The sequence below is a fragment of the Chaetodon auriga genome, chromosome 4 (genome assembly GCF_051107435.1).
Source record: "Chaetodon auriga isolate fChaAug3 chromosome 4, fChaAug3.hap1, whole genome shotgun sequence".
Taxonomy (NCBI): domain Eukaryota; kingdom Metazoa; phylum Chordata; class Actinopteri; order Chaetodontiformes; family Chaetodontidae; genus Chaetodon; species Chaetodon auriga.
In genome coordinates this window covers 11,288,755-11,311,867 of record NC_135077.1, presented here as the reverse complement: position 1 = coordinate 11,311,867, position 23,113 = coordinate 11,288,755, and the positions used below count along the sequence as shown (strand labels likewise).

At 41.8% G+C, this 23,113-nt stretch overlaps 1 protein-coding gene across 2 annotated transcripts in view; it reads right to left on the bottom strand.

Annotated features, from left to right (window-relative positions):
- ctnna2 (catenin (cadherin-associated protein), alpha 2) overlaps positions 1-23,113 on the bottom strand; it is a 320,502-nt gene that overhangs the window by 234,007 nt on the left and 63,382 nt on the right. For both annotated transcript variants that reach the window (XM_076727976.1, XM_076727977.1), the window contains 3 exons: positions 19,059-19,225; positions 17,804-17,923; positions 16,358-16,624 (listed from right to left, as the gene is read on the bottom strand). In XM_076727976.1, coding sequence (XP_076584091.1) covers positions 16,358-16,624; positions 17,804-17,923; positions 19,059-19,225 — 554 coding nt within the window. The remainder of the gene's footprint in view (positions 1-16,357; positions 16,625-17,803; positions 17,924-19,058; positions 19,226-23,113) is intronic.

Sequence of the window (23,113 nt, the reverse complement as noted above, 5' to 3'; positions counted from 1 at the left end):
TCATGCTGTTTCATCAGACATGCAGACATGCAATAACAAGGGCTTTTACATTCAGCAAAGCTGCTGCAGCACAACTGTATGAATAACTGAAGGACAGTTATAGGATAAGGCATCAAAGATGGATATATTTCTGTGTATCTCTTACTCTTCGAGGGCCTGTGGGTGAAATGCTTATCGGATTACTCGCAATAGAGGTCTCTAGAGGTCAGCGGGCGCGTGCATCAGTTAAGTCACTACAGTGCATAGTTATGAAGTGCTCATGACATGAAGATTAATACATCAGTGGATCAAAAGCACAAACTAGCATAAACTAATTCTCATACACACATTAGTTCTTACTAAGTATTCGCCCCAGTTAACCGAACCGACTGACACAGCTAGTCACCTAAAAAACCTATTTAGAGTGATGGGTTAAGGAGGTAAAACGTAATATCATGTGTGTCATATCTGACCACTGACCACACCCTGCATCACCACCGGGTGTAAGCGCTCTGTTTGCCTCTAACCACACAAAACCGTGATGTCACATGGCGTTAAGTTCATCTTAAATGATGGAGGGAAGGTAACTGGGGAGACATTAAGAATGATATGAAAAACAAACTGGAGGCAAAGCCAAAATCTCCAATACAAAATGCTATACTTTGTTGTATATGTACATTACAGTATATAATACAATATAAAGTATTGATTTGGGATAGTTCATTCAACATTTCTGAATATGAACACTGAAACTGTCTACTGATGTAGACAATTATTCAAAACCCATTCCAGTGACAATCATTAGAAAGGCATTTTTTTTTATAGAATATGTAAAATAGTAAATCAAACTCTATTCTGATGTTTTTTTCCCTCTGTTTTGATTATGAATAAATGAATATACATAGCGCTTCACACACTGAAGATAAACTGAGTAGCACAGGAAGGAAAAGAAGTGAGGAGAGAGAGATAAAGAAAGAGAACTTTGACACAGTCGTGAATGCGGGCTAAAGGTTTTTACGAGCACCCCCTGGGGCACACGGGCAATCTGGAGCACTAGAACTTTCCCTGGTTGGATGCTGTACTTGTGGGCTGGCAGCGAGAGAGGCAACATCAATGAACAGATAAAATCATGAGCAGAGCTGTTTGATTCTTCATCACGCAGGTGTATACCACTATTCTCTCTTGCTCTGTGCTTGCAGGATGCTTTTCTTTGCATTCTGTTCTCATTTCTGTCATTTCTGCTTGCGATGTGAAATAAGCAACCATTGGATAGATAATAAACGGTTTGTTTAATATACTGCATGTAATGGACCATATTGGTGCTGATGAATCACAGAGCAGTGTATGTATGTGCAATTTTTAATGTATGTAGTTATTTTAAAAAAAAGAAAATGAATCCATTTTCTTCACCTGACCCTCCGACAGTACAAATACAGGTCTCAAACTGTCGGCAGAATAACATAGCAGTTGCTCAGCCTTAGACGCATCGGGAGGCCATGTCCACTTTCCTCTGGAGCGGACATAAATATACCTATCCCTCCATAATTGAAAACCATGCAGGCACATGGAGACTTGTCTACATTTGAATATGAATACAGTTCTCATTTCATTTTCTGCTTTTTCAAATTTCGTCGAGCAAAACGATAACCCCAAACCTCACTCACTGCCACCCGTTCAATAGAAACCATTCTGCTAGACACTGCCTCTGTCCCTCCCAACGACCCAGCCCCCTTCACTCTTTCCCTTTTGTCCAAATCCGGCTGTTGTCAGAATCAGCACTTAATGCAATGTCTTCTGGGACTTGAAAAAAAGCATTGCCTGTATAAAAGCAAACCTTAAGGATGTTTCTTCTGTACACACGGAAGAAAAGCGAAAGGAAGATTACATATTTTTCTAACCTGGTTTTATTGTCACAGTGTTGGTCAATATAGCTCAAAAAAGCACAAGCCTCAGCCGCATTGTAAGCAAGTCGCGGACAGACTGTAAACAAGTCTGACCATAACCTTTCAAAAATTTCTATTTGAATGTTTACACAAAAGTGATCGTTCAGTGTTATTACATTAATAATCCATTACAACCGTCTTTCGGGCTGCAGAGCTTCTATTAGGGCTAAACCTGTAGGCTGACCTGAGGGTCTGACTTTGCAGTGTTTCTCATGAGCTGTGGGATGTGACCTACGGCCATTGTAACTAAGAGGTCTTTTGTGTGTTGGAAGTCATGCAGACAGTCCAAAAAGGAACAACAAGAAGGTGTTCTTGTTATTGAAAGAAATCGTTTTAGGCTTGTATTTCCTTTGCACCATTGGACTGAAAACAGTAACAATACTGTATGAAGCATGCTGCATGAGCTTTGTTTAAGTAGTGTAAATACTTGAGGTTTGGTTACTCTTTTCTCGAGTCAAAACAAAGGAAATTTGTAAAAAATGTCTGTCTGAAATCATTAAGCCCATTTAGACTCAAGAGATAAGCTGTGTGTCCCATCCTGTTGTTAACGAGAGCAGTGGAAAAAGTAATCCTGTGTGACAGGCATGTGTTACAGATCCTGAGAAGAATGTCACACTCTAGGTGTGGACTCATTAGTCCATTATTCAGTATAATGAGGTTTTTGTAAGCGATTTGTTCTTGAATTCTGACCTTTCTGTCTTTTTCCTATAGCAGCAGCAAACACCTAATAATTACTTGTGAATTTTAAACAAGTAAATATATTCATAATATACTGAAATGTTTCTCTGTCTTTGGAACAGGAATGTCAAGAAGATTTTATGATCAATGCCTAATACCAAAAAAGTTGAGAAGCTGTATAATCACATATAAAACAGAATGTGATAATCGTTGTTGACATTTACTCAATCAACAACAGTACAAAGACAATATTTTTTAATATCTACCTAATCAGATTGGCGATTTTTGTAAATATCCTTTTTTTCTGAATTTGATGCAGCAGCACGTTTCAAACACGCTGGGACAGGAGCAACTGAAAACTGGGAAAGAGGTGGGATGCTCCAAGAACACCTGTTTGGATCATTCCACAGGTAAACGGGTTTGTTGATAACAGGTGATAGTATCATGATTGGGTATGAAGGGGGCATCCTGGAAAGGCTCAGTCGTTCACAAGCATGGATGGAGCGAGGTTCACCACTTTGTGAACACATGAGGATATGACTACATGGGCTCAGGAACACTTTGTGAAACCATTTTCAGTGAACACAGTTTGTTTGCAAATGTTTGCACTCTGTTTTTATTTATGTTTTATTCAGCGTCCCAACTTTTTGGAATTGGGGTTGTATGTGTTTCTATAATGCCTCATGTAATCCCATGTGTGCTATGACACAGAAATAAAAAAAAAAAAAATCAGGATGTATCGTCCCCCTGGAACAAGCGCCTTTATTTTAGCCACATTCTTTACATCAGAGAACTCTGTACTTAGTGCTCCTTCAGAGTACAGTTGAAGCTGTGACTGACGGATCACACTGCTGACAACAGATCAAAAGTGCATGATTGTTTTATCTCTCTGCCCCTCTTTCTTTACTGCATCTCATACTTTCCTTTGCTGAGCTTAATATATACCAGCAGTCTATCTAACTTTTCTTTTATTCTTTTTTTGGTTGGACTGCAGCAAAGAGGGGTCAGACAGTCTGTCCTTGATTTTCTGTGTGATTGATGAAGTTACACCATTGGTTGGTTAAGTGTTGGAATTTGCCCATTGGCCTTTCAAAATGAATGGGTGTGAACAGTTCACAATTTCATCCTCAGGAGCACATTGACCATACAAGGGCTAGCCATATCCTAGGCTTCGACCTAATCTTGTTTTCCCTTTGTCTGTGTTTTGCTGTTGGTGTGTGTGTTCAATGCACACTGTTGCTCTTTTATACTGTAATCCTGAATTAACCATGAGAAATCTGGAGCTTTCATCATTTAATTTGATTTCAGGGTGGCTTTTAAAGGTACGCGGAGGTTTGTTAGTTTTTTTTTTTTTAATCTCTAGTAGACACTGTGGAGCTTTATTTGATGAGTGGGCCCCTGTTTTGTTTGTCTCCTGCATGTACACGAGGATGCACACCCTGTGGACATTGGACATTTAAAATACTTCACACCTTGCAAGTATTTTATGTGGAAGAAAATACATTCAACACATTGTTAGACCTTGAGGATACACAAAATGCATGTTACTGTGCAACAATGGATATAGAATGAACTTCAGTTTGTTAATAACAACTTAGCGGGGCACCGTAAACATCTGCTCAGGGACAAAAGATGGAAATTACCATTGTACCTCTGGCTTACTGATAAATGTTTCATGGATGCTTATGTGACTCAGTAATGTTCATTTTAGAAGAGCTGTCAGCTTCCTTCCCCTAAATTAACTTAGAGATACAACGGTGATGAACAAATGTTGAAGTAGCAAACAGTGAGGCACAGCATGAAACATGGCTCTGTCATTTGTACTAACAGACTGAACCAGAACATCCCACTGAACTAGCATTTAATAGAATTAAGGGTTGCGCAAAGCCAGCACAAAAAAACAAGACTGGCAGTAAATTTGCAAATAATATTCACTCCATCACTCACTTTCTTATTTGCAAAGCATGAAAAGCTTTAGATCAGTGAAGCCGCACACTGATTTCGCACAGGCAGATTACATCATGGACTTTAACTCAAGATGTACAATCATTTGTTTGATGTTCAATCGTCTGTTTGGGTTTCATATGGTTCGCTAAGTGAGAAGGGATGTATCAGCAGAGCATCCGCGAGTGAATGTGCAGCTGGATATTTACCTCTGTGTGGAGAGGCAATGGGGATAAGGAACAGACAGCCAGTGGTCTTGGCAAGGAAGGAAGGATCATTTTCAAAAGTTCCTCATGAACTGCTGCAGCTTTTGCAAGATATAGAAGAGGCTCACAGCCTCATCTGTGGTTGGATGCCATTGAGAATGAAAGTGACACAACAACTGCACACAATGGCGATGTGCACACTGCGGATGCTTTACTAGGCACCATTACAAGATTTAAAAGACCGGAAAAAGGATAAAGGCAAAAGATGTGGAACTAACAAGATGAAGACATAATGCCGGGAAAAAGCAAGGGTATGAAAGAGAGAAGTCAATTTCATTGCAGCTAAAGAAGTCTTGACAATGAAAGCTATGCTGATGAGAGAAGAGGCATCATCTGACTCCAGCTAAGTCATCATTCAAGGAGCACCTTCTTTTCAACCAAGAAAGTGGAAAAGAAAAAGTCACAAATTGAAAAGGAAATACCTCAAGAACCCACTGTGTTAAACCTTGAGATTATCAGAGCACAAGTTTAATGAGAACTTTTACTTGACGTCTTGGTAATAGGAACGCATCCTTGTCCTTCAGGGAATTTAAAGTTTTTAATTGTGTTTTGGTATGATGAAACAACGTTGCATTTACAAGCAGTTGCAGTCAGAAAACGTCTCTGTCACTTTTTTTTCTTAAGAATTGGAAAACAAAACAGAACCAGAGGAGAATAACTGGCTTCGGTTAGGATCTGGGAGAGCTGGGCTCTGGATCATCGCTGTATGCGGATGTACTTACTGCCACAGAACACTCCATTATCTCAAAATGACAGCTAAATTGGCCTGTCAACAAAGCTACATTCATCTAAGCAACTTCACTGGTGCATTAGTGCTTCTTCCAAACGTAGATCAGGGATATGGGGCATCTCTTCCATTCTGGAAGCCACAGGGGGAAATTAGAGAGATTCAGAGTGCTGCACCATTCAAACAAGCAGGCTTGGCTATTGGTTGGTTTCCCGTCCTTCAGATAGAAATCTAAGCTGGGCTACTTAAGTATCTTTATGACTGCCTGAAGTTGAGGTGAAAGAAAAAATGGTTGAAGCCAGTGCATCAGGGGGAACAAAGTCCTGCTGAGCAATAGTAGCACACAGTTGATGGTGTGTTATTTAGAGTCAGCACTTTCCTTTGGCTGCTCCAACTTCAGCATTTTTAATGGTTTTGTCCTAATCTAGCATCGTAAATCAAAATCATAATTGCAGCTCTTAGCTGCAGCATGAATAGCTTTCCTGTTTATCTACTGACTTACTGTATCTACAGAAGCTAAGCAGATAACTTAAGTCAGCCAACTTTGAATTTAAGTGTTCTTGCCTTAACCTCCTGTGAATTAAATTCTTGAATGTATGTCTGGCAAATCCTTGAGGCAATGCCACTATCTCTGTTCCAGGCTGTGGAAGACTGGTCTGTCCCCTGAGAGACTGCACACCCCCTCTATGCCTCAGGTTTATCAGACTCTAAAAAAAACTCTGTGTTGTGTAAATTAATGCTTGCTGGATACTTACAACTAAGCATAATTAAAAAGGTTGCTACATGTATGCTATAAAGTTTGAATACCCAATGCAGTACACATAGATATGTAAATATCAGACATTCATCTTGTTTTAGGTCATATAAAATGTCCATACCATGGAATATCTGTAGAGGTTTGTCTGGAGAAAAGAAACTACTTTGCATTTCTATACAGTCAGACTTTGAGGTAGAGAAGCTCAGCTTAGCAACATGCAGACTGAAAATCAGACAAGCAGCTCATTTATAATCTTTTGGTTAGGTTTTGTCTCAAATCCACCAGGAGTTCCCTGCCAGATATATCCCTTTGCAGAAAAGCTAGTCTCCATAACAGGACTCTGTGCTTGTGTATATGCATGCGCATGCCCACATTATTGTTGAGAGTAGTGCAAGAATATGTGTGGGAGGAAATAGTGCATTTCAGAAAGCCATCAAAACATTTGAAAGCACTGTAGCTTCATGTGGCTTGCAAGGACGGTCAGATTGGCCTCAAACAGAGACACTATGTCCTCACCTTCCATCTGTGTTTGCATGTTTAGCTGAATAATATAAGAGAAATTTGGGTTCATTCTATACTTTGGCATTCTCCTACAGAAGGCAGAACTAGACAGTCCGCTTCAATACAAACTTACTGGTGTGTGTGTGTGTTTGTGTGTTGTGAGGACATAAATAAGTTTACGTAGTAAAATTGTGGGGACTGTGCAAATAGATCCTTACTGGGACAAAAACTGAAGTCCCTGTAATGTGAATAATTAAATTTTAGGGTGCAAACTTGAGTTAAGATTAGTGTAAAGGTTAGGTTTAAATTAGGTTAGGTTTAAAGGTTAAGGTGAAAGTTAGGGTTAGGAAAGTAGTGGTTTCCAGGAAATGAGTGTAAATCTATATAATGTCACCAAAGGGAATGATCGAAGCACAAGTGAGTGTGTGTGTGTGTGTGTGTGTGTGTGTGTGTGTGTGTGTGTGTGTGTGTGTGTGTGTGCGCTGAGTGGGCAAGCTGGCAGGTGGGGCTCCTACAGAGAAGACCTTGACTGGAAGGCAAGATACCTTCAAAAAAAAAAAAAAAAAAAAAAAAAGTAATTTCCTGCACCCACACAGATCCCAAGAGTTTTATGCTGAGAGAGGTTTGGAGACGCAGCTGGGTATTTCACTTTGGCTGCTGATGCCATTTAATATAGGGTAGCTGTCCATTTAAGGACAGAGTGGCTCGAACAAACTCTGACCGCTCCGTTTATCATTTCTTTCATTCTAACTGAGAATGTGAACCAAGAAAAAATGTGTGAATTTTGTTTGAAACATGCAATGCTAACAGAGATAAATGAAAGCCACGCTTGCAAATCTGGCAATATTTGAGGATGCACTGGTCTGATAAACCATCTGATGTATTATGATAAATGTCTTAAAGTGCTTTCACTATGTTATGTGCATCATAGAGACATGTAGGTTCAAATTGCCATAATGCCTTGGCAGATCATCAGTCAGGCTAATGCACCAAGACTGAATCTATAACTGAAGATAAACAAGAATTCCTGAAAGCTACAAACTGAGCTTTACGGAAAAGAGGAGTGGAAAGGCTGATCAAAATGGACCTGAGGCTATAAGCTCCAACTGTAACTAGTATGGATCTCTGCATCCTGTTTACTGATGAGCCCACACGCTCTCCTCCACAGCTCACCTTATTGCCATCAAGACAAGACAGGCAGTGGCTAATTACTGTATTGCAACAAACAAACCAATACTTCTCTATTTCCCTGGTCATGTCCCATTACTTCAGCTTAGTTCCCCTATTCATATTTCTCTTGACAGGTGCATCTGTCCATGGAAAATGAGGCAACAGTTTCAATCGGCAGGCAGAGGATGTTGTAATTTAGAGGCGTACCTCTCAGCTAACACGTGGTTCAGCCAAGGTGAAAATGACAGTGGGAGTGGAATTTTATTGAACACAACGGGGTTCTTGTCAATACTGCTGACACTTGGAGTTGTGCTCGATGCTGTTATTAATGCTTGGGGTCCGTTCGCATCTGTACACGATGCCTGACCTTCCTCAGCAAGTACTCAGCAGCTGCGATACTCAGGATATACTCTTTCCTCCCTTCCAGTTTCTCACAAGTTACCGAAGAATGTGTTGAACACCCACACATTCAAGCGCCGAATCAATGCGAGTCAAGGAGAGTAAAAAATCAGGAAGGAGAGACAATGCGGAGGGAGAGAGCGGCAGCCTCTGCTTGCGTGTCTGAGCGTGTGCGCACGTGCAAGAGAGGAAGAGGAATGCAGGAGAGAAATAAGTGAGAGCTTGAAATGAGGCAGCAAGGATAGGAGTGCACAGATTGATATAGCAATTACCAAGAAAGCTATCCCTCAGTTAGGAATACATCTACATGCATTACAGCTCCGTTGCTCTCCAGCCACTGTTTCTCTGTGGTCGGCTCACCAGCATCTCATCCACGAGCGGAACACGTGAAAAGATGGTCACTGGACAGCCACTGCGCACACGCTAACAATGACGATACCATCTATCGGGTGTGATGCTCATGCTACAGGAGACGGAAGAGAAGAAACTCAGAAAAAAGCAAAGCAGCCGTCTGTTTCCATTTATTGCACAAAAGAAGAATGACACACAGACAAGAAGAGGAACACGAGCTTCTCCTCACTGGTCTAACATCTATGACGTTTGTTGCAATTCCCTTATTAGCTGTGATTCAAGGAGTGCGCCATCCCATGAACATGAACACAGTCAGCCTCTGCACAGACAGACACATGCAGCATTCGGACAGAGACTTACACTTGGAAGCAATGCTTGCCACAGTGAGATTCAAAGGACTGGCTGTCATGCACACTTTCCCTGAGCTAGCAAGTAAATCCGGTTATAGTTAGCCTATAATGTATGCAGAGTGAGGAACGGCATATGCTTGTGCAGTTTGACTACAGGCCCTGCAATATATAGAGGAGAATTTTGCATGGAAATACAATGCTGCTACCAAATCAGAGTGTGCATGTAAGCACACTAGCATATCAAACACCTCTGTTGGTTCAAGACACAACAGACAATGAGAACAAAAGAGCAAAAAAGTGGGGGGAGACAGAGAGGTGAGGGAGAGGAAGAAAGAATCTGTGTAAATAACCCCCTAAAAAGAAGAAAGATGTGGAGGACAAACAGATGGAAATAAAAAAAACATGGTAAAATGATCCAGTGCGACTTGGATCTCTGCCGCAGGCTCAAAGCGACGCTCTGCCAGAGTACGCATCTCTGCGCTGTGTGTGAATGAAATGTGTTTTTGTGTGTGCCTGTGCTGTGCTGTGCTGTGTGTGTATACAGGACATAGACATCAACTGAGCACCCTCACTGTGTTTTTATGCTAGCTGCAGGTTTACAGGAGCTGAGATGACACAACAGGAGTGGGATAGGGAAGGATATGGCACAGATCTCCTAACTGTGTCATCCTCTCTTTGCGGGCATGTGGAGGAGAGGAAAGCATCCAGCCGGTTGTGGGCTGAGGGGTCAAATTAGTAAGGCTGTATCTGATGAACTCTAATACCGAATTCTCTTTGACAAAGCTCAATACAATCTACGTACATCAAAACATCTCAGCATTAGAAGATAACTTCCATCTGATTGTTATGAAAGTATACAAGGTAAAGCGGACTCCTGTTCCGAACGAGAACGAGGCAGACAGAAAATCTCTGTTTCTAAGGACTTGCAGGAAAAAAGGATAAAAATGGAAAAGACAGAGGGAGGGTGGGGAATGAAGAGAGGGAAAGGATGGAGTGATGAATGTAATTAAACACTGCCATCTGCTGGCTGTAGTGTGAACATACTGTATGCTTTGAGTGTGAAGCTAATGTATTTGAGCAGCTGCACCTTTGACCACCTGTTTGCATTGATCCAGCCAAAGCAGATGTGACGCACAAAGGACAAAGCACTGGGCCAAACCTGACATAATAATACGAGAAAAATATTCCAAATTCAAACGGTGCTATAGTATATCCCTTTTCAGAGAGAGGCAAATTTAATTTGCTGGTTATGAGAGAGGAAGGAGCACCGAGGATGAGGCAATCATTTTGATGCAATCACAATTATGTTAAAAGACACCATTCCATCCTCTGCTCTTCTCTCATCTAATTGAAGGCAGCAGCAGCAGCAGCAGCAGCAGAGGAATAAAAGGAAGACCTTCTATAACTCTATACTTGAACTGGCAGGGTTTTCCTAGCTTGATTACATTACCTGAGCTGTAGTGCATCTTGTATTTCTTCATACTAAAAAAGGTGCCTAAGAGAAGTACTTACTTTGCCGCTGTTCAGAAGCCTGATTCCTTTATGTGTGACACTTCAAATAAGTGTGAGAGAATGGGAAAGACCAATAGAGTCAGAATTTTAAAGGGCTGTATCAGGTGCGCCTCGCTTTTGACTGTACAAAGATAAGGAGGCTTAAAGCGGGAGAATGACAGGGAGACAAAGATGAATTTTTTGCATATTAAAATTTGCACAGCAATTACTTGCTGAGAGAGAAAGCTACAGTCTGTCTGTTTCCTGCCTGCAGGTAAATGCTCACAGATACTGATCAGTCCTCCTCAGAAACAGACCTTTCTGTGGTAAAATCAGGTTACAAGACGCAGATACATCCTCTGCATGATAAAAAACATATTTTTACACCTCAATATTTGCTACAATGAGTGCTTAACTCCACTGGTCTTGCATATTTTCTTGTTCCTTAAATCTAATAGACTTGCTACACTGCGTATGTGTGTGTGCTGTGACCTAAAAATCTACGCCTGTGTGTGCTACAGTGTGTCTTTACCCACACACCCGTAGGGCCTTGACTCCATCTGTCCTCCCACCGAGCTCAGATCACCAAATAAAGACTTTCATTCCAACATGACAGGGCTTTTCCTGCATAGCGAATTTAAAGGTGGCCATCCTCAAATTCTGTGCCGCCTTTACCAAAAACATGGCTGTGTCCACAATACTAAAACCTATTTCAAGAGAGTTGTGTTAAAACCCTCAATGGCGACTGAATCAGTCCAGGGTGGTGCAAAGGTGAAAAGATAATTGATTTGGGTGACACTCTAGCTAGCACTGGCCATTATGGTTAGAATTCACATTTATCACAAAAAGAAGTAAATATGTGTAGTCAACTAAGTGTTTAAGTAACAAGAGATGCACTTATTCTATTAATTTTTATCCACTGGGAGGCATTTGTGTGACATATGAGGAGGTCTATAAACATTCTTTGTAACATTTATTGCTTGAAGATCTTCTGTCAAAGTGCCACTTAGGTTTTAAAACATGTGTTCATTCAAATAACAGTCAGTATCTTTGTCATAGATAATGCTTCCTATTGGTACAGCAGCCTATCACATCTGCTTCGGACTTAAACAAGCAAATCAGTATTCAGTGGAATGGGTTTTCTGCCTCATTTTGAGACTGAATCACATTTCTATCACACTCAAACTATTGCCATTTCCACAGGAAACTAATTGTTGATATTACAGTCCGGTATAAGTGACCATTAAAATTATAAGACAAACTGAAATGTTAACTTTCCTAAAATGCACATAGCATTCGGAAAAGACGCCCTTCCAATATATCTGATGAGGTGCTCTCCTGAAGGTAAAAGGTGGAGTCAGGGGGTTGCCTCTTTGTTATATGCCAAACGACAGTGAAACTGAGTGAATTTGAACCAATGCCGACCTCCCTTTTCTCTCTTAATAGATCTTGTATCTCAGTGTCCTAAGTTGACTCATTCCAAAGTAATTCTGGGTGAAAAAAAAATTATATAGATGAGGTCATCCCCTCTTTCTTGTCTTATTCATAAGCTGCCCTTTCACTCCAGCTATAGACCTGCATCTGCGCTCTGCATTTAAAAATCTTGTCTAACCTTTTGTATCACAAACCGTACATGTTAGGGAGCAGTGGAGGCTCAACATTCCCAGCCTTTTTCATTTCTAGTGGAGTGTGAGCTACAATCATCCTTGACAAACATAAAGTCCTCAGGATGTTTTTCCCTAATTAAAGATGAAAAAGAATGCATGTAGCAGGCAATCTATATTCTCACTGGTTTGCCTGGGTTGTTGGCATTGAGAGAGAGGAGATGAAAGGTACTCTGCGTTCTTTTCTTCAGTCCACTCAAGCAGGAACAGCTGTTTACACTGTTATCAGGATTCATCATTGCTGAGTGCATGTGAGACTTATATATATTATTATCATTTAGATAAACATCTGTATTTTCCTGTGACTAAATGTCCTGTAATATGAGTGAAAGAGGCTGGAAGAAACAATGGTGACAGCTGAGGGACTCAAAACCAATAGACAGGGTTAAATGATGACATCTGTTTGGCTGAGAGAACACCTAGTCTATATCCACTCACTTGTATCCTCTAATGAAATGAGCACCATCACACTACAGCTGTTTAACGAAAATAAAAAGCTCCAACATTCAAAGCTTTTTTTGTCTTGATAGGCTGTGTGTATCTGAGTGTGTGTCTGTGCTGTAGCCAGGTCTGCCATCCATGCATCCAACCATCACAGAAGAGTCAAAGAATGAGTATCAGATCAAAGCTGACTTAGGACAGGGAGCAGCACCCCAAAACAGATAAGCGCAATCATCCAACTCTGCAGTATCCAGAGAGACTCCATTACTGAAAACAAAGCAAGCGTGCAAAGAAAAAGAGAGTTTGAGATTATCTGGAAAGCAGTGTACAGCTGCCCTGTATCACAATAACATATATGTATACCCCAAATTATATGCACTGTTGGGTGTATATGTTTTACCACCAAACACATCCACACATTAAAGTCCATGTGCCCATGCACAGTCGTGCACACACACACAATCCTGTAAGTGCCACGCCTCACTGCTCAGTATCAAGTCATTACTATTCTGAGAGGATCTGACCATAGCCTGTGTGTCTGTGTTAAGTTCGGAATTAAACATGCACCAGCTCCAGGCAAGCACAGAGGGCTAAGCAAAGGGCAATTTGTCTCATTTAACAGCTGCCTGTGTGCTTGTCTGCCAAATACAATCACATTATGCAGGTCTTTTGCTTTTCTTAAAAAGCCCGACTGTTTTGCATAAAAACGGAGTTGATGTGATTACTATAGGCCACGGCCTGACGCAGAATAACATGATGGCAAGTTCAGAGGAAACAGAAATTTAGGTCTTCTCAAAGCGAATAAGCCTTTAGCGCAAGATAGTTTTCAGTAATTCATCGAATGTTTGGCGTCTCTGTTTCACCCTGCTGGTCTGACATTTCTACGCACAGCAGCAGCATGGAGGCAAAGAAGCCACTTGCAATTTCCAAACATTACCACACGGGGTCAGTCATATACTGTAGATTATCTCGACTGTGTTCCAGTGGTACAATTAAAAGAAGAGCATTGCAGTTTGTAAGTGTACGCTAAACAAGGAAAAAAGTCACATGTGGCTACAGAAGAAACTGTGCAGTGTCAAGGAAGAAGGTGATTTATAGGCTCTGATAATGGCGAAAACTACTATGAATCACTTGTGTTGGGAAAATATGTGATGAAATGTGAAATGTGTGCATGAAATTCAAACTGGACTATACAGTATCCTACCTTTAAGAGTCATGTCTTTTGAGTGTTTCTCCAGAAGTGCAGCATTGATCACAGCACTACGCAGAACATGTGGCAGTATTTACTTTGAAATTAATAAAAATGATGGTTACTTTACACATTCAAAACAATCAATGCCATCACACGTACGACATCAAACAAAATGACTTTAATGAGGAGCTCCTCTGCCATCTGCGCTCACAGATGCATTCAGAGCATTCACTGTGGCTGATCTTGCATCATTTAGAAATGATTCACCTTAACCACTTCATTGCACTTGAGACTTTGCACATTATGTTTTATTCTATACAATTTGTCTATTTTTTTGCCATGACAGTCAAGTTAGACAGTCAAGGTTGATTTATTAAATCTACTTGTAATCTCAAAAAAATTGTGTTGAATATAAAAATGTGTGTAACACTGCACACCTGTGTAGTGAAAGTGTAGAGCTCCTGCAATAGGCTTGTTCCTGTGAAAATGACTGAAAAATACCTTAGTTTAAACATCTTGAGTCTCTGCCTCTGCATCATGACTGAGGTGGCAAAGAACATTCTATGACAGTTCATTAACACTGCCATCAAGTACAAGCGGAGATATGAAGGAGCAAAACCGCAGAACATATACAAGTGTGTTGCTGTCACAGAACTGGATAAAGTACTGCCGTGTTCAAACAGTGTGACGTTGGTCAGTCTTTAACAATAAGAGCTGGGTTTGTAACAAATAGCCAATCAGATTGTGCAGACAGATCCAGATTAGATGGTTTAGAGAAGCATAAAACTATTGATTCCCCTGAGGAAAAGAGGTAGTTGCAGTGTGTGGCAAGCCATATGATTTAGTGGGAAAAGGATAAAATAAAAGCACATAACTAGCACAGAAAGCAATAAAAAAGTAATTTTCAACACAATAACAGTAGAAATGGCCAACTGGTAAAATACATAAAAATCACAACAAAAGGTAAGACTGCTTCTGCTGCCAAGGCTATACTAGCATGGGTAGTGCACAATACTAAATATCACTAAGGTGCAGTAGGTATGCTTTGCAACAATTAATATAGAATTGTGCCTTTGGGGATGTAGAAAAAGTTTAATATTCATAAAGTTAGAGCCAAATTCAAATTCAGGGCTTAAGTGATTGATGCACTACATTAATTTTCTATCCCTGCTTTTAAGTTTATTCTGTGTCTTTTTTATGTTAAGCACTTGGTGCACATGGTTTCTTTGTGTAAAAGCACTTTGAGCGGCACTGCTTGTATGCAAGGTTCTACATAAATGAAGTATTCTTATCATTATTATTGCTAAACAAATCACAGTTGGCAATTCTTAATATAAAGCAGTACCTTATATTAACTGACGACAAGTTAGCTGCTTGTTAGCATTATTTTTTAGCCAGAGTGGGGAAAATGTCCCCAAAATGCTGCAATATTTGTTCTGTTTCCGAAAGTAGACTGTTTGCTCTGCATGCTGACACAATGCTGTTGTCATGGAAACATCACAAACAAAGAAACAAGGAAAGAAAAAAGTGCAGCATTCTTGTAAAAATGCTCTGAGCATGTCTGCTAACTGAAAAAAATCTATATGCAAATACAATTTGGGTGTCATCAGTCATAACAAAAGCTGAAGGGAAAAATATGCCAGAGAAAATTTGATACATAAATTAAAAATAGCTCTGCTTTTACCCTGACAGCGGCTCTTAAGCAGGCTCCTCAGTGGCCTGCATACTGCTGGTTTTCCATCAAACCAGACTCTTTTTGCATTCACAGCACATTTTAATGAGAATGTTTGTCACAAAGGGGTCAAGCTCATGAACCACCTCAATGTCCTGAGCAGTAGACATGATCACCTTAACAACAACAAGCTTCCAGCTTTGAGCAAGCCGACAGTTCACCATCAATGTATAACCACTAGATGGTAGCACAGAGTCATGTTTGTGGAGAAAACTTGTTTTGAGCACAAATGAGTTCAGCTTGTTGTCTCCTGCGCATTCAAACAAAGTCAGGGTTAGCATTAAAGTGTGGAGAAGTAATGGTTGATTAAATATAGATGGGAATAAAAACCCCATTTACATCGCTCAGCATGTGTGTGACAGATAGGGAGAAGCAGAAAAATAGGTAATACTTGAATATGTTACTGTGACACTGAAAATGAATATTCAGATATTTAACGCGTCAGTGTGAAAGCCTATGTAGATACAGCAAGACTGGCAGCCCTCAAACAGCGCTGCTGATAAGAACTCCTCCTGATGTACCATGCACTTCTCCTTATGTGGAGCATAGAGCAGAGCTTGCCATTGTAGATGTCAGAGCTTGAAATGTTAGATTATATTGATGTGCTTACTGTAAACTAAGCTATACTGTTCTCACTGTTTGTGACTATATAATAAAAATATTGAAAAATCATCTCTGAGCTTTGAACAGGTCATTGATATACTCTAAAAGTCTGCATATATATGTGTGATGTGTAGTATCTGAAAGAAGATCACAATGCTTTCTGACTTACATCGAACTCATTGAGGGCAGCAGCCAGCTCCCCAATGCCGGCGTGGCCATGCTTCTCATCAGTGGGTGATGTGGCCTGAGCAGCACTGGAGATGCCTCCTATGGCCTCCTGAACCTGCTTGAACACGTAGTCTCGGTTGGCACGTGTGGCTGCCACATCCGGGTGGCGCAGGAAGGCCTGTGAGGCCGTGTACAGCATGGTGGCATTTTTCTTAAGGGCCCCACGTGCAGCTGCCATCTCATCTCGACACTGAGGGTCTTTCAGTTCCTGAGAAGGTGACAAAGGTTCTCAAGTAAGCCCTGATACCCACTTACAATCAGTCCTTAAATAAAGAGCCAGGGCATATTTCAGAATTGGCTCCATGAGCTAAAAAAAAAACAAAAAAAAAAACCACATGGGATTTTGGTGGCATCATCAATTTACAATACAGCACAAACTGACACTAGTTCAAGACATTTCCTGTAAAAACAGAAGTTCATGTCCCATCTGATGAATTGGTATTGTTCCAGCTACACAAAGTTAGGGCAGTGTCAGCAGATCAGCAACCCTGAAAGCCGAACTGAATTCAGCTCGGTGTTTTGCTCTGGGACATTTCAGCAGGGTGGATGCTTGCCAACATGAAACTTGTCGGAAAAAGCGCCTAAAAGCTTTTTGTCACACTGGGGGCCATGTCAGAAAAGCACTTTCATGTGTTATCATCCTCCAAAAAAAGCAATGATGTGGATATTTTGCTGTTTTTCAGTAAAAACAGGACATTCTAGCACACATTACTTCCTGTACATTTCTGCTAAAACTAATCATATACAGTAATAATCTGCATCATTTGTGTTTTGCTAAAATATTACTAAGTGTACTTTTATTGCCTTTTATCAGCTTTAACCAATACTACGAATTATCAATATAGTACATGAAAAAAATACCCATGATGTCTTGATAATGTGCTGGAATTGTCAGTGCTGTTTACAGCCTCAACTATCAGGACAATAATGGACTGAAAAGAGGTTCATTTTCTGCTAAAATAACTTAATTTCCCCCCTGTGTGTTTCTCTGAAGGTGGCCTTAAAGAGACAATGCACATTTTGCAAAACAAGTAAAACTACATTTCATCATGGAGTGAGCTGACACTTTGTCCTCCACTGTCTGCACACGTCATGTCGTGGCAACATTCGTTTTCAATACAACTTCTTCCCAAGAAGATTACTTCAAACTGAACAATGGCTTAAACGCTAACACCATTTATCCCCAGCTCTTCACCATTATTCCTCTTTGCACTCGCAACTTCCGAATGAAGTTTAGAAATCACAAAGACAGAGAAAGACAGAGTGTAGACACTCTCAGGAGCTTTCTCTTTCATGGGAACTCCCTTTGCTGAATACGACACACAAGTCAGGAGTGGTTTACTTTTCCCGAGAAAGATGGAGGAGGAGACAGGGGGCTTCCTGTTACCTGCTGTCTCCGGGCAGCCACATAGTTCAGCTTCACCATCTCCTTCCCAAACTCCTTGAAGCGGTTGGCCAGGTCCTGCTCATTGGTTGCATTCTTCACTCCCTCCAGGGCCTCCTCCACCTGTGCCACACAAAGAAATGCTGGATTTCACAAAAAAAACCTCTGTGGATGCACTGATACACTGATCTATATAATTTATTTAGAGTTTCATTTATGTGGTTTATTTCAGCAATAAACTTTGAGCCATAAATGTTACAAAGCACTTTAAATTAAAACAATAATACAACACCTGTGTTAGGTGAAAATGACTTTTTCCATTCCTGTGTAATTTCGACCAGGTTTAAAAAGACAATAACCATTTAATTGTGCAGTTTTAATGAGTCTCATTTCAGCGGTCTTCATCCCTTCTGCGGGTACATTCTGATTCTAAACTCCTTTCTATCCCTAATGAAAGCAACGCACAAGATGTAATGGAAAAGAGAGAAGAGAGACAGATAACTTTAAGTGGCCTTTGATGGCACGGCTTATACTGGCTAGAGTTAAGCCCCTCTGTGGGCCTCAAGAATGAGGCTGGAAAAAAGGTCTCTGAATGTGTGTGCGTGCGTATATGTGTGTGTGCGCAAGAGAGGGACAAAGTGTGCGTGAACAAAGGTACATGCAGGCCTGAGTTTGTTTCAGATTATCCCAACTGCATATCATTCTTTCCAGCACCCTGTATTAACCTCTCTTTTAGAGCCCTGCACCACTTTCAAAGTAAAGGACTAAGAAAGCCGTGTTGTTCAAATGACTCTACAGTGTGTGAGTGGGATGGGTATGTGTGTTTAATCACATCAGGGCACCATGGTATGATATTAATACAGTAAAATCAGATGTGTGCTCCCAGGAAACTCCTCCATGCCTCATCTATATGCTAATGTGTGCAGAGATCGTGATAAAAGCAGATATTTCTTTTGTGGACTATACAGCTCCAGAAAGTTCCTTCCGTGACATCTGACCACATCTTTAAGTGGTATCTGTGCATGCAAGCCTTACTTATACACTTGATTCTGTCACTTGTAAAAAGCTTTGGGGAGTCATTTCAGGACATGTTAGATATATATCTAAAGCGTAAGCAATAGGGTGGCATGGCTTCATAACTCCATGTCGTCACAGGGTCACATCAACCAGCGAACTCTTTGTTGAACCGCTGTTCAAAAAGCACACTTTGTTCTTTTGGCAGACATTTGTTTTAATATAAGGTCACGATGACACTTACAATTTTGAGGTGGGACAGCAGCCTCATGACGTCAGCCATGTCAGCGAGGATGAGCAGGCGGGTGACAGCGGAGAGCAGGGCGCGGGCGGCCCTCACCATGGTGCCACGCTTCACGGAGGAGCATGGGTCATCGGCAAACTCTGACGAGGCAATACGCATCGTCTCTCCTGCCAGAGGGAAGGGAGAAAACTCTGAGTGGAAAAGAGTGGCTTTGTGTGGACAGTATGTTATTATCTGTGAGTGAGTGTGTGTGTTTTTTCTCCTTTTGGTGTATTTTTTCATTTAAACCCGGTATTCTGCACAGTTGCAGATAAAAACTAGACAATTTCCCTGCGGGAAATTTTGAAAGGGCCACGGGGTCTACTGCCCGACCGCGTACATATACATTACATTATATGCCCATATGTCTGTTTATTTGTGTAAGGGAGCATGAGAGAGAAGTGCTCACAGAGGTACTGAGCCTCAGAGGTTGCCACAGCAACTTCAGAGCCCCTCCCAATCATGCTCTATGAGACCCAGCTGCGCACGCACACACACGCCCCCTCTCAGCACTCAGGCACACATGCACTCAGAGAGAGAAAAAGAGACAGAGACAGACATGGCCGGGCTTAGAGGCCTCTAATTCAAATTCTGTAAGTCTCACACATTTTTCCAGGACATTGTGAGAGAGAGGACAAGTTTCTCTGCAACTGTGGAAAAAATCATGCCTGTAGTGTGTAAACTGTGGCCGGGAGGAGCCTGGAAAGACAGAAAATCTGGAGTTAAAAAAAGGCTCTCTGCCACTCTGACTACTTAGGCTCAGAGGTTGTCATGGCAACTTAAGCCGGTTGCCGTTGACGACAGGGGCAGACAGACTGGGGCAGACAGAAAAGCGGAGAAAACGAGCGATTTTCTGCCTCTGCACTCCTCTCACGTTTGGGCTTCTCCTGAGAGAACGGTAGCTCCTATCAGAAAAACAAAAACACCGTGGGCGCCTTGAGGACTTCCTGAACGATTTGGTGTAATTTTGTGTTTCTACAGCAAATATTGTGGACACAGTCGCGAGTTGAAAACGGGGCTCCTTTCTGCTTCTCTCCGAAAATCTTTGTATTGGAGTGCATGGAGAGCAGAGACAGACGTGGCCGCGCTTAGAGGCTGCTAATTCAAATTCTGTAAGTCTCACAGATTTTTCGAGCACATTGTGAGAGAGAGGACAAGTTTGTCTACAACTGTGGAAAAAATCACGCCTGTAGAGCGTAAACTGTGGCCAGGAGGAGCGTGGAAAGAGCAAAAATCTAGGCGTTTTTTTCGGCTCTCTCCCACTCTAGCGATGATGTCACCCACTCTAGCCTCTAACTGTCCACGCAATACACACCCATTGAAATCTGAGAATTTCTCCAAAAACGCTCATGGTCATTGATGAGGGATTACTCAAAAACTACACGAGTTATCAAAACGTGGCTTAATACAGCAATAGACAAGACTTGTGTCTACAATTTAAAGTTTAAATGGAGTCTCTAGGTGAAAGTATGCCGGAGCAGTAGCCAGTAGAAAAAGTGCGACAATTTTTACCGCCTCCCATTCATTTCTTATGGGAAATTTATCGCAGTTTTTCGCGACTTACGTCGCGAAAAACTGCGATAAATCCAAGAAAAGTAATAGCACGCCGATCCCGATTGAGACGCACGTTTTGATATATCATTTGCGTGGCTGCTCCCAAAACTGTAGGAGGAGTAGCGAATCGAAATTTGACACGGAAGAGGAAGAATAATAAGAAAAAACACGCAGGATAACAATAGTGCTCGGGGCTTCGCCCCGAGCACTACTGTCTACAGCTTTGCTGTAGGCAGTAGTGCTCGTGGCTTGCCCCGTGGCCCTAACTAGACAATTTCCCTGCGGGAAATTTTGAAAGGGCCACGGGGTCTACTGCCCGACCGCGTACATATACATTACATTATATGCCCATATGTCTGTTTATTTGTGTGTGGGAGCATGAGAGAGAAGTGCTCACAGAGGTACTGAGCCTCAGAGGTTGCCACAGCAACTTCAGAGCCCCTCCCAATCATGCTCTATGAGACACAGCTGCGCACGCACACACACGCCCCCTGTCAGCACTCAGGCACACATGCACTCAGAGAGAGAAAAAGAGACAGAGACAGAAGTGGCCGGGCTTAGAGGCCGCTAATTCAAATTCTGTAAGTCTCACACATTTTTCCAGCACATTGTGAGAGAGAGGACAAGTTTGTCTGCAACTGTGGAAAAAATCATGCCTGTAGTGTGTAAACTGTGGCCGGGAGGAGCCTGGAAAGACAGAAAATCTGGAGGTTTTTTTAGGCTCTCTGCCACTGAGGCTCAGTGGTTGTCACGGCAATTTGGCTTGGTTGCCCATGACGATAGGGGCAGACAGAGAGGGGCGACAGAAAAGCGGAGAAAACGAGCGATTTTCTGCCTCTGCACTCCTCTCACATTTGGGCTTCTCCTGAGAGAACGGAAGCTCCTATCAGAAAAACAAAGACACCGTGAGCGCCTTGAGGACTTCCTGAACGTTTTGGTGTAATTTTGTGTTTCTACAGAATATTTTGTGGACACAGTCGCGAGTTGAAAACAGGGCTCCTTTCTGCTTCTCTCCGAAAATCTTTGTATTGGAGTGCATGGAGAGCAGAGACAGACGTGGCCGCGCTTAGAGGCTGCTAATTCAAATTCTGTTTGTCTCACAGATTTTTCGAGCACATTGTGAGAGAGAGGACAAGTTTGTCTACAACTTTGGAAAAAATCATGCCTGTAGAGTGTAAACTGTGGCCGGGAGGAGCGTGGAAAGAGCAAAAACCTAGTCGTTTTTAATCGGCTCTCTCCCACTCTAGCGATGATGTCACCCACTCTAGCCTCTAACTGTCTGCGCAATACACACCCATTGAAATCTGAGAATTTCTCCAAAAACGCTCATGGTCATTGATGAGGGATTATTCAAAAACTACATGAGTTATCAAAACGTGACTTAATACACTAATAGACAAGACTTGTGTCTACAATTTAAAGTTTAAATGGAGTCTCTAGGTGAAAGTATGCCGGAGCAGTAGCCAGTAGAAAAAGTGGAATGATTTTTACCTCCTCCCATTCATTTCTTATGGGAAATTTATCGCAGTTTTTCGCGACTTACGTCGCGAAAAACTGCGATAAATTTCCCAAAAATAATAGCACGCCGATCCCGATCGAGACGCACGTTTTGATATAACATTTGCGTGGGTGCTCCCAAAACTGTAGGAGGAGTAGCGGTCCGAAATTTGACACGGAAGAGGAAGAATAATAACTAGACAATTTCCCTGCGGGAAATTTTGAAAGGGCCACGGGGTCTACTGCCCGACCGCGTACATATACATTACATTATATGCCCATATGTCTGTTTATTTGTGGAAGGGAGCATGAGAGAGAAGTGCTCACAGAGGTACTGAGCCTCAGAGGTTGCCATGGCAACTTGAGAGCCCCTCCCAATCATGCTCTATGAGACACAGCTGCGCACGCACACACACGCCCCCTCTCAGCACTCAGGCACACATGCACTCAGAGAGAGAAAAAGAGACAGTGGCCGGGCTTAGAGGCCTCTAATTCAAATTCTGTAAGTCTCACACATTTTTCCAGCACATTGTGAGAGAGAGGACAAGTTTGTCTGCAACTGTGGAAAAAATCATGCCTGTAGTGTGTAAACTGTGGCCGGGAGGAGCGTGGAAAGACAGAAAATCTGGAGTTTTTTTTAGGCTCTCTGCCACTGAGGCTCAGTGGTTGTCACGGCAATTTGGCTTGGTTGCCCATGACGATAGGGGCAGACAGAGAGGGGCGACAGAAAAGCGGAGAAAACGAGCGATTTTCTGCCTCTGCACTCCTCTCACATTTGGGCTTCTCCTGAGAGAACGGAAGCTCCTATCAGAAAAACAAAGACACCGTGAGCGCCTTGAGAACTTCCTGAACGTTTTGGTGTAATTTTGTGTTTCTACAGAATATTTTGTGGACACAGTCGCGAGTTGAAAACAGGGCTCCTTTCTGCTCTCTCCGAAAATCTTTGTATTGGAGTGCATGGAGAG